The 22,310-nt window shown below is 57.4% G+C and overlaps 2 protein-coding genes across 5 annotated transcripts in view; one reads left to right on the top strand and one right to left on the bottom strand.

The window, feature by feature from the left end:
• ASTN1 (astrotactin 1) overlaps positions 1-3,630 on the bottom strand; it is a 59,274-nt gene extending 55,644 nt beyond the window's left edge. For all 4 annotated transcript variants that reach the window (XM_017815905.1, XM_017815903.1, XM_017815902.1 and 1 more), the window contains exon 1: positions 3,348-3,630. In XM_017815905.1, the coding sequence (XP_017671394.1) occupies positions 3,348-3,630 (283 nt within the window). The remainder of the gene's footprint in view (positions 1-3,347) is intronic.
• A 2,501-nt stretch (positions 3,631-6,131) lies between these two features.
• Positions 6,132-19,602, top strand: BRINP2 (BMP/retinoic acid inducible neural specific 2). Its single transcript, XM_017815630.1, has 8 exons — positions 6,132-6,187; positions 12,999-13,360; positions 15,270-15,460; positions 15,618-15,808; positions 16,158-16,263; positions 16,621-16,857; positions 17,036-17,258; positions 17,598-19,602. Exons 2-8 carry the CDS (start codon positions 13,065-13,067, stop codon positions 18,712-18,714), a joined length of 2,361 nt encoding a protein of 786 aa, XP_017671119.1. The 5' UTR covers positions 6,132-6,187; positions 12,999-13,064; the 3' UTR covers positions 18,715-19,602.
• The last annotated feature ends 2,708 nt before the right edge of the window (positions 19,603-22,310 follow it).

The following is a 22,310-nucleotide window of genomic DNA, read 5'->3' as shown; positions in this document are numbered from 1 at the left end:
AAGCAGGCAGCAACCGATGCCTCACCCTCTAGTGTTAAGATAACTATAAAGTTAGAGCTCATCATTAATTTATGTTACCAGAGCATCTCATCAGGAGTCATCAGGGGTCAGGAGCAAGAGCCGGTTTTGGGATGCCCCGCTCAACACACACCTCCCCCGGCACTTTATTTTTAACAAGCACCATACGTGGCTCTCCAAAGACCCCGTTCTCCAAACACCCCAGCACATCTCTAGCTGGGGGACAAACCTTGACCCATGTGCCCGTCAGTTTGGCCGCTGTGGCAGGGAGGTGCCACCAAGGCAGGGGAACCACTCACAACAGTGTCCATGAACACTGGCCAAGCTTGAAAGCCCTTGGATTATTTAGGGAGAATTTGAGGGGGACAGACAGCATCAGAATGGGATGACAGCCTACCACCCTTGGGCTCCCCAGTCCAGACCCTTTTCCAGCTGCTCCCTTCACCCTTTCCCCTGCCATGATCCCGGCCTGCTGCAGCCACCTCCCCACGTGCTCCCACCCTCTTTGTGGGGAAACGGTGGAATGGGGAGACCCCCGGGGGAGTTGATTGAGAGCCCATGTGGCAGAGCCAAGGTGCCACTGCCATGAGCCGCTGTGCAGCACTTCCTGGTGCTCCCAGCCCAAACCCAGGCCCTCCCTGATGCGGGGGCAGCACCTGGGTCTGGTCCAAGACTCTGCCAACTGGGAGGCAGCTCACTTTCCCTTGGGAACCTGCTCCCTGTGCACAAGCCCTGGATCTGAAAGACACCAGAGGAGAAGGAGCAGCTGCCCAGCTTCCCCCAGTTCAGACACGGAACCAGACCAGGCTCAGAGTGGGTGTGGGGATTATCCAGCCCTCTGACACATTCAAGCTCAACGAGGTGGGCACAAATGGGCCTGGTGTTTGCCAGGAATGGTGCAAGCAGCACTGTGTGAAGCCATATTCCTGGAAGGATGTTTAAACATACCCCCAGCCCATGCACAAGGGCTTGTGGAAACGCAACTTACCACCCACATCAGTTCCATACACTGATCTGACCACGTCCCCACCGAGTGCACAGTGATGCTCTTGGGATTTTTGGGCTGAGGGCTCTCCAGCTCCAGAGGTTCAGCCTCTTAATCACCAAGTCTGGGTCTTGCAAGACCCCTGCGCATTTCAGAGCTTCTGCCATGCCAGTGCCCAGGCTAACAGTAGTAGTAATAATGATAATGATAATAATAATGATTCTAATAATAATAAAACCAACACCCACTCATGGTAAAGCAGCACAACAACAATAACACCCACACATGGCAAAGGGGCCATACCAGCTTCAAAGCAAGCTCTTCTTTCACAGGAGAGAGGAAGACGTAGCGTGCCATTTCCCAGAAGTCACCAAGCCAAAACCCTGGCAAATAGGGAGCCTGAAAGGTACAGGGTACCCTGCCAGCTCAGCCCTCAGCCCCAGCATTCCAGGCAGGGAGACTTGTACTGGGATCCCCGCTGTGTCTCCACAGCCCAAACCCCTGCCTGCTGGGGGCTGGCACAGCCCTATGCATCCCCAGGTTCTTGGGGAACCAGTGTCCCAGGTTGCAAAGCCCCGGGGAGCCCAGCCACCACCAGGACATCAGGGTGCACTGGCACGGGGCCAGTCATCCTTGCATTTGTCTGGCAGCAGAAAGCAGGAGGCAAAAACAAAACCCTGCCAAGCACCATCAGTGCAAGCTACGGGTGCAGCAGGGGGCTGTCAGGGTCCTTTACTGCACAGCCCAGCACAGGAAGGTTTGAAAAATCCCTGGGGAAATCCCACAGCACCAGCCAGGGTTGTGCCCAGGGACCCCCTCCCGATTCCCGCCCAGATGCTCCCCACTGGCAGCGCCCCAGGCCCTGGGGCCCATCGGGGTCCAGCTCCTCGGGATCGGGTCTGAGGGGGCCAGAGCACAAGCCTGGGTGGCCTTTGGGGCACCAAGGTGGCGCAGGGCTGGCGGCCATGCCGGCGTCCCCCGCATCCGCAGAGCTGCTGCCTTGTTGCCACAGCAACGCTCTCCGGCCTCCTCTGCAGCATCCCGCAGCACAGGGCTGGACCAGGGGGACAGGGGGGCACCACAGCCTGCAGCCCCCTCCCCACACGGCCCCTGGCCTCCAGCAAAACATCCCTGGGTGTCCCCACACACCTCCCCCATGGCATCAGCAGCCCCACGCCTGCCTCTGCCTTCCCCCCAGGAGAAGGGGGATGCCCACTCAGCAGCCAGAGCTGCCCCAAGCCCACCCAGCGTCCAGGACTGGGGTTTTTTAGCACATGGAAGGGTCTAGAGGCCATGGAGGCGATGAATTGCTGGGGAGAAAACCCAGTCTGGGGTCACCGCTACACACAAGGGTGGTACAGAGAAGCATCGAGAGGAGCATCACATCAAGCAACACACAGCGCCTCATTTTTGGGCCAACATCCAAACAAGCATGGCATTTTAAAAACTTAATGGGACACCCAAGGTGCTGCTAGAGGAGCAACAGATGGACAAGGCTTGCAGGAGGTGGCACAGCCACCTTGGGCCTGCTACAAAAGCATTGGTGGCATTTGCCCAGGGCGGGAGGTTATGTGTGGGCAGGGAACTGGTATTCTGCACCAATGTCACCCAAAATTAAACATCTCAGTGACTTGTTCCAGATGGTGAGGAGGGAAGCATATCCCTGAGCACAAGGGGTGGAGGCCTCGCTCTGATCCCAGCATAAACAAAGGAGCAAATTGTTGGCTTTTTTTAGTGGAAGAAAGCTGAAGGAGTCCATGAGATAAGGGCAGATGAGCCTCATACAGTGGGTGAAGAGCAGGTGGGAACCACCCAGACCATGTGAGCAGGCCAAAGCCCAACACCTGGCGGCAGGAGTGCTGGAGGCAGCACACAACCAGGCAGACTGGGATACACTGGGCACCCGAGTATTTTTCCATCAAGCTGCAGGAAAGGTGACTCTGCTCAGGGGCAGACAAAGCAGAAACCCTCACCTCCAGCTGGGCACGCTGGGAGCTGACTGTGGGCCTCCTGCCAGCACAAGTCGCCGGTGGCCATGGATCGAGCTGGGGACGAGCCCCGCGGATGACAACCTGGGAATGTACCAGGTGCCCCAGGCCTGCAGCATCTCCAGCCGCGATGCTGCAGTGGGTGAGCTGGCGCCGGGGCAGAGATGCTGCAGCAGGGCGAACCGGCCCCGCGGCCGGGATGCTGCGGCGGGGTGAAATGACACCGGGGCAGAGATGCTGCAGCGGGATGTACCGGCCCCGGGGCCGAGCAGCCGCAGGGCGCCCGCCGGTGCGGCAGGGAGGAGCCCCGCCGCAGGGGATGCTCGGGGGGCCCCGCCGCGCTCCCGCAGGCTCACCCAGCACGAAGTAGGGCAGCTCCGTGTTCTCCAGGTCATCCACCACCACCATCTCGCCGGGGAAGTCGTTGCGGACAGAGAAGAGCAGCTTGGGCTCGGCGGCCGAGGGGCCGTGCATGATGCTGAGGTCGTTCTCCCGCAGGAAGGGCAGCGCCGACACCGTGATGCTCTTCAGCTTGCACTCCAGCTCCTTGGCCGCCGCCTCCGCCGCCGCCTCGGCGGGGCCGCTGCCCGCGGCCAGGCAGCAGCCGGCCAGCAGCGAGCACAGCCCGGCCAAAGCCATCTTGGAGCCCCGCGCCGCGCTCCCGGCGCCGGGCGGGAGGCGGCGGCGAGGGGCGGGCACCGCGGCCCGGCGCCTCCCCGTGCGGCGCGGCTCGGCACGGATCGGCTTTCCCGGCCCCCCGCCTCCCCCCTCCTCCGCTTCGCCCTTTCCACCCCCCATCCCTGGAAAAACTGGGAGAGCTGCGGTTTTTAGCGATGCGGTGGCGGGAGGGATGCGGGGCTGCCCGGCCCGGCTACCTCTGCCTGCTTCTGCGCTGGGAAGAGCGTGCAGGTACCACCCCCCGTCCCCAGGATAAATTGCAGACCTCCAAAAATCACAGACTTTCAAAATCCTAGGAGAAATCCCAGACCTCCAAAATCCCAGGAGAAGTCCCAGGCCTCCAAAATCCCAGGAAAAGTCATGGACCCCAAAGCCCCAGAAGAAATCACAGACCTCCAAAATCCCAAACCTCCAAAATCTCAGGAGAAGTCATGGACCTCCAAAATCCCAGGAGAAGTTATGGACCCCAAAGTCCCAGAAGAAGTCACTGACCCCCAAAATCCCAGAAGTTATGGACCCCAAAGCCCCAGAAGAAGTCACAGACCTCTAAAATCCCAGACCTCCAAAATCCCAGGAGAAGTCATGGACTCCAAAGCTCAGGAGAAGTCACAGACCTCCAAATCCCCCATGCATATACATACATATATGGAGCAGTAGAGCCAACCCCAAACCTGCCGGATCTGTCTCCTTTTGCACTGGATGCTTTTTATTTTCACTTTTTGAGCACAAAGCAGCAGTGACAGCTTGTCCGACAGCCACACCTTCCTGCAAACATCTGTGGTCATCCCTGCAGCCAAAATGTTCTGATGGAAAACGTTCTCCTCTTCCAGTTTGGGGGAAAGGCCCAATCCCCATGCCAGCAGGAATACGCGACCATGCCGGTGTGGTTTTCCTCCCCGGGGAGTCTCCTGATGGCAGACATCTCTGGACCTGGGTATGGAGGCATTGATGACCTGGAAGCAGAGCTCCCACCCCACAGATCCACCCTGTCTCCTTGTGTGGAACCACACACAGGACGTTACTTTAAATACTCTTGCAATTTTTTGTATTTTTCTTTTGTAGTGCTTCTTCTCCTCCCCTTGCAGGGGTTTTCCCAAATTCCTCCTCCCTCATCCATGCCAGCTGTGAAGCTTAACATGCGCCAGAGTTGGGATCCAGGAGGGACAGTGCTGTGCCCCAGACACCCCAAGCAGAGGAGCCACAGTGGGTGCTTTTCCCCAGGCTGATTTATGACACCCCGTATTTATAACTTCCGTGATATTCTGGGAAGGAAAAACCATGCTTACCAGATATTACCTGTATTCAACAGTCAGAGCCAAGCACTGAACTAAACCAGTGAGAATGTAGCGGGATGTGTATCAGCAGCACTGTCCCCCTTCGGCACCAACCGTCTGCAGCTGCCAGAAAAAAAAAGTAAAAATTAGGAAAAATCGGGGAAGGGGGGAAAACCAAACTGAGAAAATCTGGGAAAACCGGGAAAATCAGAGGAAAAAATAAGGAAAAAAGAGTAACAGACATGGCCCTGCTTTTGGGGAGCATAAGGTAATCCCTTTGGATGTCCTCTGCCAGGCCCTTTAGCTGCTCTTCTTTTTTCACCGGGGGACACACAAACTCATTAAAAGAAGCTATTTTATCCAAAAAAAAAAAAAGCCACACCCAAAAAAAAAAGGTGCAATTGCATTACTCAGAAGTATGCAAGAAGGTGTCTTCAAGAAGGTCTTTTTGGCTTCCCCTTTTGGAAATTAGGTGCATCTCCAGGAGTGGTGCCCCTGGAAGAAGAGTTTGGTGGGAGGTATGAGGAATACAGGTGGATAAATAAAACATACATGAAAAAAAACCCAAACAAACAACAAAAAACAGCCAAGAGCAGTAAACCTGGCGTCACCAACGCCGTTCTCCTGCTGATCACCAACGCATGAGGTTTCCAGAGAAGCTGTGGCTGCCCCATCCCTGGCAGTGTCCAAGGCCAGGTTGGACGGGGCTTGGAGCAACCTGGGATAGCGGATGGTGCCCCTGCCCGTGGCAGGGGATGGACTGGGTGACCTGTAAGGTCCCTTCCCACCCAAACCAACCCATGACCCAACGACGCCCCGATCCCGGTCACTCCTTTGGGACCCTCGGGCGGGAGCGGGAACGCGGCGGCTCCGGGAACCCCGCGCGCGCCCGCCTGGCCCCGCCCCGCCCCGCCCCGCCCGCCAATGGGGAGCCGCGGGGAGGCCGGCGGCGCCTCTGATTGGCTGCGGCCGCTGCATATATTATCGGCGGTGCGGCGGCGGCGCCCGCGGAGCGCGGCGGGACCCGGCGGGGCCGCGGCACCGGCAGCGCCGGTCGCGACAGTCGCGACAGTCGCGATCGCGCGATGATGGCGGCGCCGCCCGGGGCCGCCTGTCCGCCTGGCGATGGGACGGCCGGGAGGCGGCGGCGGGGCAGCGCCCGGGGCCGCTGAGGCGGAGCGGGTCGGAGCGGGACGGCACGGAGAGGCGGCCGGTGCCCCGCCGGCGCTGAGCCGGAGCCTGGGGTGAGTCTGCGGGGTCGCGGGGGGGAAGTTGGGGATCGGGGTGAGCCCGCGTAGGGACTCCGCCGGGGGTGGGATGGGGAAGGAGCCGTGGCGGCCCCGCACGGCGGAGATGCCGGGTACCGCCGCCGGCTCGCTCGGTGACCTTGGTCAAGTTGTGTCCCTGCTCTGGGATCGCTTTGCAGCCTCTCCTGCGAGGTTTGGAGTCGGGGAAGGCACCGAGCCCTTCCCGGGCGGGAGCCATCGCGGTGCGGGGCGCTGCAGGTGCAGGGAGCTGCGACCGGCCCGGTGGGACCGGGTGCTGGCGGACTGCCGGGATAAACGGGATGCCCGGGATGCTGGGGACCTGCTGCTGTATGCAACGGGCTCTGCTCAGTGGGAGATGCCCGTGTGAGACACCCTGCGCCCGCAGGGACCGGAGGAGATGCCTCCTGAAATGTTTAAACACGCGTTTCTCCGGTGGGCACCGCTGTATCAATAGCCGGTGGGGGGAATTTCCCCCCATTTTCATCCTCGCAGGGCCCCGCTTCACCGGAGCACCGGGCCGAGCAGCGGGTGACCCGTCGGGCGGTGTTTTCTCGCCGCGGGCGGCTACGGGGCACAGCATCGGCAGCTCAGGGATCGGGAGGTTCCCGCTGCGAGGCTCCGTTCCCTTCCCTAAACACACATTTTTTCAGTAGGAAACAAAACTCTGGGTCTTTAAAGCACTGGAGAGCGTCAGCTCTCGGCGCAGTAGTGCCCACCCTGCCCTGTCGCTTCCCAGGGGACCCGCGTGTCGCTGTCCTGGAGCAGCGGTGGCGGGTCGCGAGGTGCCCCCGCTGTGGTCCCGGGGCCGGGCAGGGTGAGCCCGGGCGCTGCCGGGCAGCGTGGGACCTGCCGGCAGATGTCAGTGTCCCCTCTCTGTCAGCAGCCAGGAGGGTCCCTGCCAGCCCTGGAAATGTTGCAAGGAGGCCCCTGCACTTTTTCTCGAAGCGGAGCTGTCTTTGGTGGCCGCTCGGTGACAGTTTGGAGACCTGGGGAGCAGCAGGGTTCTGGGAAGGGGAGTGGCCCCACTCTGACAGCCCAGATCTCCTCCCTCTCTCTGCCCAGCACCAGCCACCCACCACCTTATTTATCCTGTGCCGCTAACGCTGAGCTGCTGCTGTGCATCACTGCCCACCCGTGACACTTGTCACCCGCGTGAAGGCAAGGGAGAGATGGGAGGGAATGGTCCTCACCTTGCACTGCCTCCAGCTCCTGCAGGAGGCTGGTACTGGGCTTGCAGGGTCCGTTGAGGGGCAGGAGCCGTCCTCCCTGGGGAGGGGGCTGCAGGGGTGCTCTTTCTCCCCCAGCCCCTTGTGGAGGGGAGTGCTCTTCTCCAGCGATCCATCTGCAGGGATGCTTTGGGCTGAGACCTCAGCACAAGGTGGGGGAAGCCGGGGCTGCTCCTGCTGTCACCACGCTCGGGGGAGTTGTATTTTGCACACTGCTTTACTTAAGAGGCTTTTTCGCCTGTGGGTGTGAAAGTCTCGGGTGTGCAAAGCCAGAGGGCAGAACACATGGCACTGGTACGACACACTGCACGCAGCTGCCATCTCCCCTGGTGGCAGCCCAGGCTTCATCTCATTTGATGTCTTATGCAAATCCTTGGCTCCCCGAGTCCTGGGATTTTCTGCTATTTTCCTTTACTCTCATCTTCAAGTGTCTTGCTCTCGAGGATATGAAGAAAAGCTAATAAAAAGAACCCAAGTCATCGAGTCTTGCAGGTTTTCTAACCAGTCTCATGAGCCGGGAGGGAGGCGGTGACTTAAAGTCCCTTGGCTGTAGCGACTGAACGAGCTGCAGAGGGTGGTTTGCGGGAGCCCAGCGAGAATCAGTTCACAGCCACCACCGTGATCTTCAGCATCCCTGCTCCGGCAGGACGGAAGGCTCCGAGGTGGCTGTCCCCACACTCGCCGCCTGGAGCCGTGTCTCCGGGGCCGGGTGCCAGGCGGCTGACAGCACCCCGCCGTGCCCACTTTGCCAGTGATTACCACGCTGCTGTCGCTCCGGCGGTGCCTGGCTCGCTCTCTTAATTACCCCGGCAGATCAATGAGGCCCTGGCGCTTCCTTGGGAGCGTGCGGATGCGAGCCTGGGGATGCAGCTCGCTGCAAACCACACAGAGCCGGGGAGGGGGCGGCGACGCAGGCAGGAGAGGCAAGGCAGGGTGTGAGGAAGCTGGGTGCCACGAAGCCCCAAGTAAGGCTGGTGGCTCCAGAGCAGTGGGAGAATCCAGCAAAACTGAGCCCTTTGGGATTCTCTGTCCCGGGGGGTGCAAGCAGCAGAGCAAGAGGTGCCCTGGGCGCCTGCATGGATTCATAGACAAGGCTCAGCTTAGCCAATCCACTTCAGAAACTAAACTGCACTTAGCCTTTGCCCGGGCTCTCTTAAGGGGCCCTAATTTGATAAAGCTTTCCCACATTTAATAAGTGATTCAGTCACTAGGTTTTACGTTCATTCCCACTAAAAGGCATCCCCAAGGAGCTTGAGACCCCTCCCCATCACTCCCACACAGATGCACCTTTGCTCTCCCTGCACCCCAGGGGCCAGCCTGTGACTGGGCACATCCCACAGCTCCACCACCAAAAGGTATCATGTACCTGGCACAGATGTTGGGTCTCGCTTTTGCTCTGGCCTTCAACTCAGCGTGTACAGGGGGTAGTTTCAGAGTCCATCTGGAATCTTCCTGTTCTTCCTCGTGGCACCTGGCAAATACCACTGCTGCCTCTCCCCAGTGCACGCTTCCCAGTTTCTGTATCTCTAAATCTGCTCCTGCAGCATGAAAGGGCAGAAATCAATGCTAATGTCCCTAACAATTAGCTAACGTCTTAATTATCGAACTCAGCCTGATTAGTGGTGGAGCACGTGGCTCTGGAGATGCTGTCGGCATGGAAGCAAGCAAGACCTTGGCATAGCTCCGGTGTTGTGCTGAGGATGTTGCTGCTGCCACTGCCAACTCCAAGGGCAGTAGAGAGGCTTTTGCAGCTCACTTGGGCATCCCCATCCACACCTCATACCAGTGCTTTGGTCTCTCTTGAGCCATTTTGGGTGAGAACACCCACCACACATTGCCATCTCCAGAAATTGCCACAAGTTATTTTTAAGATGCAGCTTGTGATGAATGACAGTCTGGGTCATGCATCAGGCACCACTGGAGAGGCACCAGGGTGTTCTGCTGCAGGCAACAGAGACACTGAGGGCTGCAACAAGCTCAGGAGGACTTGGCCAGGAAGGAGGTTGTGGTCCTGGGAAAATTTGCCAAGAGTATTTGCGTTGGCACTCTCCTTCCCTCACTTTGGAGTTTTTATAGAAGGGGGAAAAGGAGGGGAAAAAAAAAATTAGCAAGCTGGAAGTTTTCCAACTTTTGTGATGCAAAACCCTAAATCAAAAGGATGGAAAAAAAAGAGTAGTCAGATGCTTCTCATCAAATCTTCATTCTTTTGGATCAAGGAAAAGTGATTAGAAAGTTATTTCCAGCTCTTATAGTAAGGTCAAGGGGGTTACTCCTTTCCAAAGAGCTTTACTCTCCCCAGCATCTCAGGAGGATGCTGGTGTGAGCACGTGGAGGTGCACCCCAAAAAGCATTGCCCCAACCCCACAGAGCAGCAGTGCAGTTCCCCCCCCAGCAAAATCAGAGCCTGCTGTCTGGACTAAGGACTATACAGAGCTATGGCAACATCTGCACATACTTGTTTTCTATAACCCCTGATCGATAGGAAATAAATCAGCCCAGCTAAGGGTGGTGCAGGAGAGCTGTTCCTTGAGGAAAAGCTGCTGGGTAGCTCAGTGCAGCCCCCACACAGGCTCTCTCCTTGGCTGTTCCTGCCTGACCTGGGGCTTCAAGTTCCCGTTGGTAAGGATGCTGGTGTGCGTCAGAGCGTGTCCCCAAGCAGGAGCCACCTCGGAGGTGCCGGCACACACGGTGTAAATAAGAGGGAGGTGTAAATAAAAGCTCACTGAGCACAGCTGCAAACTTTGCTTCCATACCAAAGGGGACCTTCACTGGTTTTGCACCAGTTTGACCCCAGTCAAGTGCTGGAAATGCCCAATCCTGACTATTTTTATTGCTCTGTAGTACAACATGAAGCCTCCACAAGGACATGTCTCATGCTCAGCCTTGAATCTCAGGACAAGCCTTCCAGGGAAGGCATTGGGGTCTAGCTGCTCTAGGGACCACAGCCTAAGGAAAGAGGTGACCCAAACTGGCTCTATCCCTAATATCCATCTCCACAATGCTCACCCAGATGCTTCCTGCCTTAGGTGTGGTGCTTGGGTGGGAGAGGGTGTTTGGAGGGGAAGGAGAGCATGGGGAGGCCCTTTTGGGGAAGGCATTTAGTGGTGTCCCCCAGGGTAGTGGTGGAAAGGGGAAGCTGTTAATACCCAGGATGGTTTGCTGGAAAAGACATTGCTCTGCCTGGTGTGCCCACCCACTAAAAAACCCCCTCTGTGCTTTGAATCAAAGAAAGGATACTCCCATGTCCTCATATACACCAGGGAAGGCTGTGGGGTGACTGGTGTAAGACCATCCATACCAGTCTGTGGCGGTGTGAAGTGGCGATGGATGAGGCCAATGTCCCATGGACCTTGTGGAAAAGCATCCCCTTTGCTGTACAGACCCAGGTGGAGGAAGAGGGGAGAGGGACCCAGCCAGGGAGCATCCCCTGCCCAGCCCCACCTCAGCTGGAAGTGGGTCAGGAGCCACCTAAAATCCATGGATGGTGACGGGATGATGAGATCGGCTGCGCCAAGCCTGTTTGTGAGGCAACAGGCAGGCTCCCAGTGCACCAGATATTTAAACAAGGTGTTTTGCTGTCACAGCCATATTTAATGCTACAAGCAGTGTGTTTCCATGGGCAGGGTTTAGAAAGATGCTGTTCAAGGATGCTTTCGCCTTGGCTTCTCAGCTGAGAGCCAGAGCGCTGCTTTCCTCCCTGCAATGTGGGAAGGGGATGAAATCACGGAGAGTTTAGCCCATGATCAGCATCTAAAACATCCACAGGGTTTCCTGCCAGACCCTGGCTCCCACCATTGCCTCCTGGGCACAGCAGCTTGTCCCAGATCAGTGCGGCAGCAGGACCCATTGCTGCAAGGCAGCAGAGGTTCAGGGGGGTTCAATCCTGATCCTTGAGGGCCCCTTTTGTCCCCAGACCACATCAACTTAAAGTCCACCAGCAGATATTCCTGAGGAGGGGAGCGAGGTGCTTGTCTGCTTCAGACAGACGCTGCATCCCGGCTGCCTGCTTCCCCCCTGGGCCAGCTTTGGTTGCAGGCAGGGAGGATTACAGAGCAGCCAAAGTGCCTCAGCTGCTCAGCCATCACCCACACGTGACAGCGCACGAGCAGCTCTGTGAGCAGCCGGCATCAGGTCCTGCCACATTTTGGGGGTGGCAGATGCCCCCTCCAACACTTGTGACACAGAGTTAGGAAACCAACCTGGCATTGCCCTGTATCCCACCCCAGCATGGGGTCCTGATTTTTTGGGCCAGGATTTGGCCACCTTGTGGCCATGGGCGACTCCACTTGCCAGGAGCAGGAGGCATCTGCCAGGGCGTTATGTGGCTCCCTGCCAGGACGGGAAAAACCAAGGTGACATGCGAAAAGATAGTGTGGGGGGACAGAAAAAGCCCTGCCTGCTGCTCCTGCCTGCCCCACTGCCCCAGCACCCCAACCTGGTGATGCGAAAATCTCAGCTTTTGTTTAAAATTCACAGGGCCCCAGCCCCGAGGGCTGAGCGAGAAGCTGAGAAAACGTAATCAAAGGGCACCCTTAAGGGTTTAAAAATAGAAAAGAGGGAGGAAAAAAAATTTAAAAACCATATTATTACATGTTAAAGCATGATGATTCATCTGGCAAAGCCCCGTTTGGGAGAAGACGGGGTTGGTGCGTGCTCGGCAGGGACAAGCGCCTGGGCTCTAGGCCCCCACCAGCCACCTTCCTGGAATAAAAATCACCTGCCCTGGAAGCACTGCAGTGACAGGGTCCCTGCTTTTAGGCAAACAGCTCTTGCTGCCTGACAGCACACCTTGCCTCACCCTGGCTTGGCCAGACCTTGCAGATCCCCATCTCCCACCTTCACTTACAAATTCAGGCTCTGGCCCTGTGGCTGCTGCCTCCAGAAAAACTCTGTCTTTAGTCCTGCAGATACTGCTACATTGGACTTTGAAAGTGGAAAAGCCTTGACTCGAGATAAACATCATTTGCACTCGAAACACCGCTGCAATAAGCCCAGCCAATCTTGTGGTGGACATCCATCCATCCATCCTTGGGGTGAATATCCATCCATTCATCCACTCACTCACCCTTGGGGTGAACCTCCATCCATTTATCATCTCAGCCACTAGCAGGACACAAAGAAAAGTCTAACATTAACCACACATGGTTCAATCCATATCTGGAGAAGCTCATTTTTCCAGTTCCCTATGATTGTTATTTTTTAGCCTCCCCCTGAAATGAGCTGCACACGCTCATGACAGGCAGCCCCAAAATGTGGAGCACAGTCACCCTGCTGTCCTACCACAGTAGCAAACTCAGCTTGATGGGCTGATGTGTGGCAGAGAAAAACATAAAGAGAAAGCCACAAATTCCTTAAACAGCCATTAGTCAGGACTTTATTTAACTTCAGCAGCAGCCAGCACCCCTAACCCCATAAACCCTTACCTCCTGTGGCACAACCGGTCCATGCCCTCCCTGGATCGCAGCTTTCCCCGTGTCAGCATCCCAGCAGGCATTCCAAAGCTTGTGGTTGCTCCTGGTTTATATCCAAGTCCTCATGGGCTTCCCTGCTCCGTGTTACAGGGCAGGGCTGTCCTGGAGGATCTCCGTGGGGTGAGAGAATGAAGAATCCTGCCAGGCAGCAGCAGGATGGGGCGGCAGGACCTCCCACGCGCTGACGGGCCCCCGCCGATGCTCCCGTGGCCACTGGCCCTGCTGGCCCTGAGCGCGTGCTGTCGCTGGGGGGTGGCCGGTGGGGCGGGCAGCGCAGTGCCCCAGCAGCATGCTGCCCCCTCGACCCCTTCCTCTTCATCCTCCTCTTCGTCCACCCGGGCACCCCTCGACTGGCTCCTCACCGACCGCGGACCCTTCTACCGAGCCCAGGAGTACGTGGACTTCATGGAGCGCTACCGGCAGGGTTTCACCACCAGGTACAGGATCTACAGGTGAGAGAGAGGCCATGGGCACCCCGAGAGGGAGATGTGGGGTGGGGGGCTGCAGGGGGCATGGCAGACACTCCCTAATCCACGTGAGCTGACCCCAATGTGTGGGAGGAGGCTGCCCATCAGCACAGACAGTGGGTGGGTGGATGTGAGATGCTGCTTTCCCAGGGATGCTCGTGGTGTGGCCAGGCTAGGCTTCAGATAGGATTTGCCCTAAGCCAGGCAGGCTTTGGTGCAGAGGCTGGGATGGAATCAGCCCTTAGGGCAGGAGGCACAGAGCCCACAGGGCTGGATGGGTCTCATGCATACTCCAGCCCCTTTGGACATCCTCCACCTACTGATCTGCCCTGAACTGGAAACTGGGGAGAGCAGAAGGGCCAGCATGCACGTGGCGTTCATCCTTCAGCCCCTTTGTCCTTTTGCCATGCACAGAGACATCTCTGTGCCAAGTTACTGAGCCTACCTGGACTGGCAGCCATCTGGGGCTGGGGTGCTGCTGACTGACCAGCATGTGAAAAGCCACCCTGACTGACCCTCTGGCATGTCCCCAGTGCCATCACCCCCTGGACTGCTGCAGTGGGACGCTATATGTGTGGGGCCAAAGCTGGAGGGGGTTTCTTGTCAGCAGAGAACCAGATTTGGCAGCACTGGGGTCCACTGACTGCAGCAAAGGGTCACCCCATGATAGCCGCCCTGGGAAACCCACTCCACCTACCTCCAGGACCTAAGTGGGGCTGTCACCTCCCAACGAGCCCTTTTTCCTTCCTCTCCTCGCCACCAGTGCTGAGCCCTGGGGGTTTCCAGCCTGCCCGCTGCCTCTTGGGAATGCTGACATGGCTGCTGGGATGGCAGCCTTGTTATGCAGCCTGGCACCCCCAGAGAGCTTCTCTCCCCTTTCCTGTGTGCTCACACTGCCATGCCGAGGGACCCGCATCCTCCGGGGATGTTGCTGGTGACGGTGGTGGGACAGGAAGGAGGACCTGGAGGAACAGCAGCTGTCTCACACCTCCTCTGAGGCAGAGAACATGCCATCAGCCTCCGGGGCTTGCTTTGTCTGTGGGATGGAAGAAACTGGCACCCCAGCCCCAGTCCTGAGGGAATGTGCCTGCAAGGGGAGAGGCAGCATCCCCCTCAGCTCTGCTACTGGCACCAACATCCCACTTTCTAGGCCCAAAGATCATGATGGGAGGCAACCTGACATCCACCAAGCCCACCGGCTGCTTTGCAACCATCCACCCCTCTCTCCTTCTCCCTCTCCCTCCCTTTCCCCACCAGCCCTAATTAAACTGTCTGAAAGCCACCACCTGGTTTTAATTAGAGCAAAATGCCAAAGATTAGGCTGAAATTTGCCGCCGGTTGTTTACGGGGCCATTAGTTGTTGGAGGCAGTGACAGGCTGGTGCTGCTCCCTGGGGCCAGGCAAGGCCAGGGGGCCCATTCACAGCCTCTGAGGCTACAACCCACTGCATCCCAGCACCTCCAGCTTCCAAGAAAACACTGCCTATACTTAACACCATGATACCCCCAGATGTTGGATTTTCACTTGGATCTGTAGGCGTGGGGCTGGAGGATGGATGAGATCCATCTGGCCCAGCCCTGCCCTGGGCTGTGATGAATGCCTGCCGGAGGTGCTGGATTAATCAATATCAGGCATCTCTGCTGCTTGTAGCTCGTTATCAGCATCAATGGCTTAGGGAGGGACAGCACTTCTGTCCTGGCTGGATCCATACCTGGCGAGCACACAGCAAATCCTTCACCTCCGATAGGGAGGTGGGAATGATCCTGAGAGGAGTTTTCCAGCTACTCACCACCCGTCTTGAGGTGGAAACTGGGGACAGAAGAAGGGAGAGCATGCATGTGGCATGGCCAGACCTGCTTCAAACTGTCTCCCCACTGCTGCTCTCCTCCCGCAGAGAGTTTGCTCGTTGGAAGGTGAATAATTTGGCCCTGGAGAGGAAAGACTTCTTCAGCCTACCACTTCCCCTGGCCCCTGAATTCATCCGCAACATCCGGCTGCTGGGACGCCGGCCAAGCCCCCAGCAGATCACTGACAGCCTCATCAAAAAGTATGGGACCCACTTCCTGCTGGCTGCCACGCTGGGAGGTGAGTGCTGGGGGTCCTCACCCCAACTCACTTCCCTTGCACAAGGAGTGTGCAAAGGAGGGAGAGTGGGAAAACAAGCACTGCAGGAGGAAACACGGCCAAGAAAGGGAATGTGAGGACCCCAGCAGCCTCCCAAAAGCATTGTGTGTCCCCCCAGGAGAGGAGTCCCTGACCATTTTTGTGGACAAGCGCAAGCTGAGCCGGAGGGCAGAGCCTGCTGTGGGGGCTGGGAACAGCTCGGGGGTCTCGCTGGAGACCCTGCACCAGCTGGCAGCCTCCTACTTCATCGACAGGGAGAGCACACTCCGGCGGCTCCACCACATCCAGATCGCCACGGCTGCCATCAAGGTGGGCGAGGGCGGGAGGGAGGGAGAGAGGGAGGGAGGGAAGGGGCAGAGCGGGGAAGCAGCAGCCCCGGGCCTCGCCAGTGGCCCCTCAAAGCTGGCTGAGACCCTCAAACAGCATCACCAAATAGGGCAGAGCACTGAAAGGTAACACATTCCCGTTATTTACGGGAAATTGGGCACGCTAATAAAGGCACATTTTTCAGCGGGCTGCAGGCAGGGCTGCCGCCTGTCAACAAGCCAATTAGCAGGTAATTACTTGTCCTCTCCAAGCATTGCCTCACTTGGGCATGGGGTAGCACATGCCCTGGGTCCTTTCCTATGTCCCTGACCACCTGCACACCCCCCCTTAGGTGACCGAAACACGGACAGGGCCACTCGGCTGCAGCAACTACGACAACCTGGACTCGGTGAGCTCCGTCTTGGTGCAGAGCCCTGAGAACAAAGTGCAGCTCCAAGGTAGGACCGGGCTGGTGGGGACATGGAGACGGACAAGTGCCACCGTGGGATGCTTGTGGGCGCACAGGGGGTTGTAGGGGAGGATGCTGGCACAAGATGCTGCTTTGAATTTAAGGGCTGGGGAGGAGAGGGGATGAAAGTAATGAAAGCTGGGCAGGATGAGGCTGTTGCTTGTCTGCCAAGAGGAGCCAAGATCGATGCAGAGCCCAGACAAGCGGCTCCATAGCAAATTGATATGATAATCGTGCGAGGGTGGGTGCCCAGGGCAGGGAGGAGGCTCATGCCCTCCTCGCCCGGGCAATGTTTGAGGGGCTCTGCGGGTGCCCTGACGCTCCCGGGGCTGCCTCCCGCTCGCAGGGCTGCAGACGGTGCTCCCCTCCTACCTGCGGGAGAGGTTCGTGGCGGCCGCCCTCAGCTACATCGCCTGCAGCTCGGCCGGGGAGCTGGTGTGCCGCCGGAGCGACTGCCGCTGCCAGTGCCAGCCCGCCTTCCCCCGCTGCAACTGCCCCGAGGCCGACATCCAGGCGCTGGAGAGCAGCCTGGCCCAGCTCTGGAGAGCCTGGGAGAGCCACCACGGCCAGTTCGAGGAGTCAGGTGAGGCTGGGGAGACCCTACCAAGCATCTCCTTCCCCTTGTGAGCAGACCAGGGTGGGCGGTGGGGCTCCAGGGTGGTTATCTTACCGTGAAGACCTCGGAGCTCGGGTGGAGGGAGGTGGCTGTCAGCCCCACCTTCGCTGCTTGCTCTCCTGATGCCGTCTCTTTCTCCGCACAGAGGAGTTTCAGGCCTTGGTGAAGAGGCTCCCCATGGACCGTTTCCTGAACAGGACGGCCATCTCCCACTTCTGGGCTATGGATCTGGATGTCCAGCATCGCTACCAACAGCTGGGCACCAGCCTGAAGCTGCTCTCCAGGAAAACCTACCGACTCATCCGGCGGCTCTTCAACCTCAGCAAGCGCTGCCACCGGCAGCCGCGCTTCAAGCTGCCGAAGGAGAGGTAGGGTGTCCCAACATCCCCATCCCGTGCCAGGGATGCTGCTCAGCTGCCCGAGTAGGGCTCAGATCCGCAGCCCACCTCCCTGTGGCTGGGACTGGAGGAGCTCCTGCCTTGCTGGAGGGGTGCCTGGGGATGAGCAGACAGCATGCCTCTGCCATGCCACCTTGGGATGTGGCCCTGAGAGGGGGTCCAAACCTGGAGGTGGAAAATGGGGCTCAATTTATAGGGGGCCACCAGCGGAGCAGAAAATGAACACAAAGTGGGGAGCTCATCCATCCCTAGGGAAAGTCAGTTGTGTCCCATGTAAGCACCTCTCCTTCTGTGTCTGCTCTCCATCAGGTCCCTCCCTTACTGGTGGAGCCGTGCACAGTCGCTCCTGTACTGCAGCGAGACCACCGTGCCTGGGACCTTCCTGGAAGAAAGCCACAGCTGCACCTGTCCCTCGGACCAGCCCTCCTGCCAGGGCTCCATTCCGTGTGCCTTGGGCGAGGGGCCAGCCTGTGCCAGCTGTGCCGAGGACAACAGCACCCGCTGCGGGACCTGCAACCACGGCTACGTGCTCACCCAGGGCTTCTGCCGCCCCGAGGTGGCCGACTCGTTGGAGCACTACCTGGGGCTGGAGACGGACCTGCAGGACTTGGAGCTCAAGTACCTCCTGCAGAAGCGGGACAGCCGCATCGAGGTGCACTCCATCTTCATCAGCAACGACATGCGCCTGGGCAGCTGGTTCGACCCCTCCTGGAGGAAGCGCATGCTCCTGACCCTGAAGAGCAACAAGTACAAGCCCGGGCTGGTTCACGTCATGTTGGCCCTCTCCCTGCAGATCTGCCTCACCAAGAACAGCACGCTGGAGCCCGTCATGGCCATCTATGTCAACCCCTTTGGGGGAAGCCACTCGGAGAGCTGGTTCATGCCCGTCAACGAGGGCAGCTTCCCAGACTGGGAAAGGACTAACGTAGATGCCTCTGCCCAGTGCCAAAACTGGACGCTCACCTTGGGCAACAAGTGGAAGACCTTCTTTGAAACGGTCCACGTCTACTTGCGGAGCCGCATCAAGTCCCTGGATGACAGCTCCAATGAGACAATCTACTATGAACCCCTGGAGATGTCAGATCCCTCTAAGAACCTGGGGTACATGAAAATCAACAGCTTGCAAGTCTTCGGCTACAGCCTGCCCTTTGAGCCGGATGCTATCCGTGACCTGATTCTCCAGCTGGACTACCCCTACACCCAGGGCTCCCAGGACTCGGCCATGCTCCAGCTGCTGGAGATCAGGGACCGGGTGAACAGGTTGTCACCCCCTGGCAAAACCCGCCTCGACCTCTTCACATGCTTGCTCCGCCACCGGCTCAAGTTGGCCAACAACGAGGTGGCAAGGATCCAGTCCTCCCTGAGAGCCTTCAACGCCAGGCTGCCCAACGCCCTGGAGCAGGAGACAGGCAAGCTGTGCAGCTAACGGCCTCGGAGCCAGGGGGCTGGGAGAAAGGACTTCCTGGGGAAGGGGGGGGAAAACAACCACCCTAAAAAAGTTTAAATCAAGGCCTTACCTTAGTGCCAACCGCGTGCTTCCATGGTACACCCAGCGACTGGCCAAAGAGACACGGGGCTCGAGTGGATGGAGGGTGCCAGGGGACTGTGGAGGAAGGATGGCTCGTGCAGCACAGTCTGGCTCCAGGTGCGGGGATGATGCCAGCACAGCCGCCACGTCAGTGGCCGGGGAGATGTGCCAATGGCCCAGGGGGATGTGGCCTGGCCAGAGGCAGCTGCTGGTCCTGCTGGAGCAGGTGCCCCACCCACCGTGAGGATCCCCCGGCAGCGGCCTCCTCGTCATCCCAACTTTTGTAGTCTTTTTAAGAGGTTTCTACAGGCGCCTTTGCACCCACATCCCCCACGATCCATCCTGCAGCCAGACCCTCGCACACAGTGCTGGTGGGGGTCCACAGCGCAGGGCCCCGAGATCCAGCAGATCTCCCCTGGGCCCTCTTCAGAAGCATCTCACACCTGCTGGGGCACCAAGGCATCATCCCTGCCTTGTGTGGGAAGGACCTGGCACCTGCACCATGGACGCTGCCAGCACAGACACCGGCGGAGACCTCTGGGCCACAATTCCCTACAAAAAAAACAAAAAACCCTAAAGCAAAAGAAAGAAAAAAGAAAAAAAAAAAGTTTTATTTATGTATTTATTTATTTGGTTTGTTTGGGAGGGGTTTTTTTAAGCTTATTTATTTGGGGAGTGTCATTTCTTGTCAGTGGCTCCAGCCAAGAGACATCTTAGTAAAATGTATCTGTTTAATATATTTTTTAAAAAAATGCCTTTTTTGAGCAAAAGAGCAACCAAAACCAACTGAGATTAAAAAAAAAAAAAAAGAAAGAAAAGAACAGAACAGTTACTGTCATCCCTGGCCCTGGCTTTTCCTGTGCTGTGAGGCTCCCTCCCTCTCTCCCTCCTTCCTGGTGCTGCTGCCACTGCCGTGCTCAGTGCCTGACTGGAATATCAAGCAGTGGAGCTGCCCGTCTGTCAGATGGGAACGATGGGTACCCAGACAAGTGGAGCTCACTGCTTCACTGGATGCCCTCATTCCTAGGATGAGGATGAGCTAGGGAGAGGAAGGAATCAACCCTCTGACCCACAGCATCCCCAAAGCAGGAGGTGTGGACAGAGGGGATGGTCCAGGGAAAAGGAGAGGAGTGTGAAAAGTGTAGCAGTGTGTGGATCTGAGCCTGCTCCCTAATCCTCCCCGCCTGTCAAGACTTGCCTGCTTGGATGCTGCAAAAGCAGTGGTAACCCAAACTCATCCATCCTGCTTCTGTCACCCGACTCTCCTCCATCCTCGGGCTGGGCAGATAAAGAGATAAACATGAGTAAAATAACAGCAGGAGAGATAAATAGATAGGTGAGAGGAAAATAAAACTGGGATAGATAAACCACACTTGCTATTTATATTCCCTGTCTAATCTATCAGTCCATCAGCCTGGCTCTTGTGGCTGTAGCATCCCTCAATCTGTCACCTGGATGTCTCTTCTCCACACATCTGTCTTCCTTTGCCCACCTCTCCTCCCTTGCCTCCCAGTCCTAAAGGAAAAAAGAAAAAAATCAGGCAATTAAACACACCAGGAGGAAATGGGAAGTCAAAGCCATCATCTCTGCTCCCCAGGGGAAGCCAGGAGACATCAGCCCAGGGATGAGGAGGGTATAGGTGGGAAGGCTGACAATGCTCCTGAGCAGGCAGGGCTGCTGGGAGGCTTCCCAGCTAGTAAGGCTATTTTGGCTTCTGCTATGCATCTTCCTGGGCCTGAATTCACATCACTTCTTGGTTGCCCAGAGAAGCTGTGGCTGCCCCATCCTTGGAAGTGTTCAAGGCCAGATTGGGTGGGGCTCTGATCAACCTGGTCCCTGTCCATGGCAGGAGGTTTGGAACCAGGTGAGCTTTAAGGTCTCTTCCAACCCAAACCATGCTATGATTCTTCTCCCCATCATCACATGGGCCATGTGTCAGGCTAACATTGATCTACTCCACCCTCTGTCTTCTCCAGACAGAGCATTTCTTACTGTGTTTTTCAGTGCCCTGAACCAGTCCCACATCCTAAACCCACTTGAACATGAACGCAAGAGCTGTTGGGATGATTGGCAGCATCTCATGGAGCCTCTTGAGGCGTCCACTGAGGGATGGACCCCAGGCTTCTCTGCCTTGGTGCTGGATCCAGAGACAGGCGGGTATGCAAGGACAGAGGTGGATGAAGGCTCTTTCAATCTAATGCAAAAAATAAAAAGGGGGAGAGAGGGGGAGGCAGACAGCTGGAGAGATGTGCTGTCAACTCTGCATCCTCAGCAGCTGCCCCCAAGACTGCACTCTCCTCTCTCCACAGCCCCCCCCCCAGCAAGATTCCATCGACTATGGATCAAAAGCAAAATTTTGGCCCAAAATTGCCAGTTCCCATCAGGAATGAGGCGGTGCACAACATTCCAAGGCTGGCAGCTGGCACAGCACCTTCTCAGCAAAGCACCCCATTGGGAAGCATAGGAGCCTGCAGACAAAACCATCAGCCCCCAACACCATGGGGCTGCACACTCTCTTTAACCCACTGGAAGAAAAGACAGGGCTGGTTCCTTCAATTTTGCTGCCAAATTGCTGTATTTTGGGAGAGAACCACTTCCACCTTTTCAGGGGGGCTGAGGGGTAAATGTGTGAGTTAGAGCAGCAGCACTGTACGTGTCCCAGGAAGGGACCGCCAGGCTGCATGGGAATCTCAGGTGGAAGCAGCCAGGTCCTCCCATCCCTGTTGGGCAATTAAGGCACTCAATGGAGGTGATTAAGAGGATGAGGTTAATAACTGGAGGTCAGCATTTGATTACCTTGCAGTGTTTTCCCCTGCAAAGAACAACCCCAATGGCAGCAGAGCTGGCTGGAGAGTCACTGCTGCACAGCACCAGCAGGGTCTGGCCTCGGGATATAAACAGCCAGTGTGCCACCCTGAACCAGGAATTCAACGTCAAACCCATTAGGTTTTAAAAACTGGGTTTATCTTTACCTGGGCTCTGTGTTCACAGGAGATTCTCTGCAGCACAAAAGCCAGAAAACTGCCTTTAAATAACGAGCGGAGCTCCTCACTTGCTTGACTGCAGACACCTCAGTTCCCTCTGGACACATTTATTCAGCAGCTCTGCCAGGGAAAAGGAGGCCGGGGAAAGGCTGGGATGTTTCACCCCCTGGCCCAGCAGCAGGAGGGGGTTATCTGCAGAGCTCTCCCCAGGAAGAGCTAACGGCTCCCAGATGGGGGCTGGTCCCACCTCCGTGTCCCGCCTTGAGACTGCCAGGGATGAGCTACAGCTGAACCAAACAGCTCACAGCTCCAGCTGTCTAACTTACACCCTTTTCCCCCTTCCTGTTTTCACCCCTTTTCTGCAGCACTGGCTGAGCCTCCAGCCCTGTGTGCCAAGGGCATCACCACATCAGGTTGTGCCGAAACAGCCAGGACAGTTTTTCCATGACGAGCCAGGATGGAGAGATGCTGTGGGGCTAAATCTGCATCCTTGCTCCAGCCTGCCTCAGT

This window comes from Lepidothrix coronata, unplaced genomic scaffold (genome assembly GCF_001604755.1).
Source record: "Lepidothrix coronata isolate B3197 unplaced genomic scaffold, Lepidothrix_coronata-1.0 Scaffold52, whole genome shotgun sequence".
In the NCBI taxonomy this organism is placed as follows: Eukaryota; Metazoa; Chordata; class Aves; order Passeriformes; family Pipridae; genus Lepidothrix; species Lepidothrix coronata.
This window is presented reverse-complemented; position numbering and strand designations above follow the sequence as displayed.

Bases quoted from the DNA above. Each gene is read 5' to 3' on its own strand.
- BRINP2 (XM_017815630.1), top strand. From the start codon at position 13,065: ATGGGGCGGCAGGACCTCCCACGCGCTGACGGGCCCCCGCCGATGCTC. The intron at 15,461-15,617 runs GTGAGTGCTGGG...GTGTCCCCCCAG, and splicing joins GCTGGCTGCCACGCTGGGAG to GAGAGGAGTCCCTGACCATT. The intron at 15,809-16,157 runs GTGGGCGAGGGC...ACCCCCCCTTAG, and splicing joins TCGCCACGGCTGCCATCAAG to GTGACCGAAACACGGACAGG.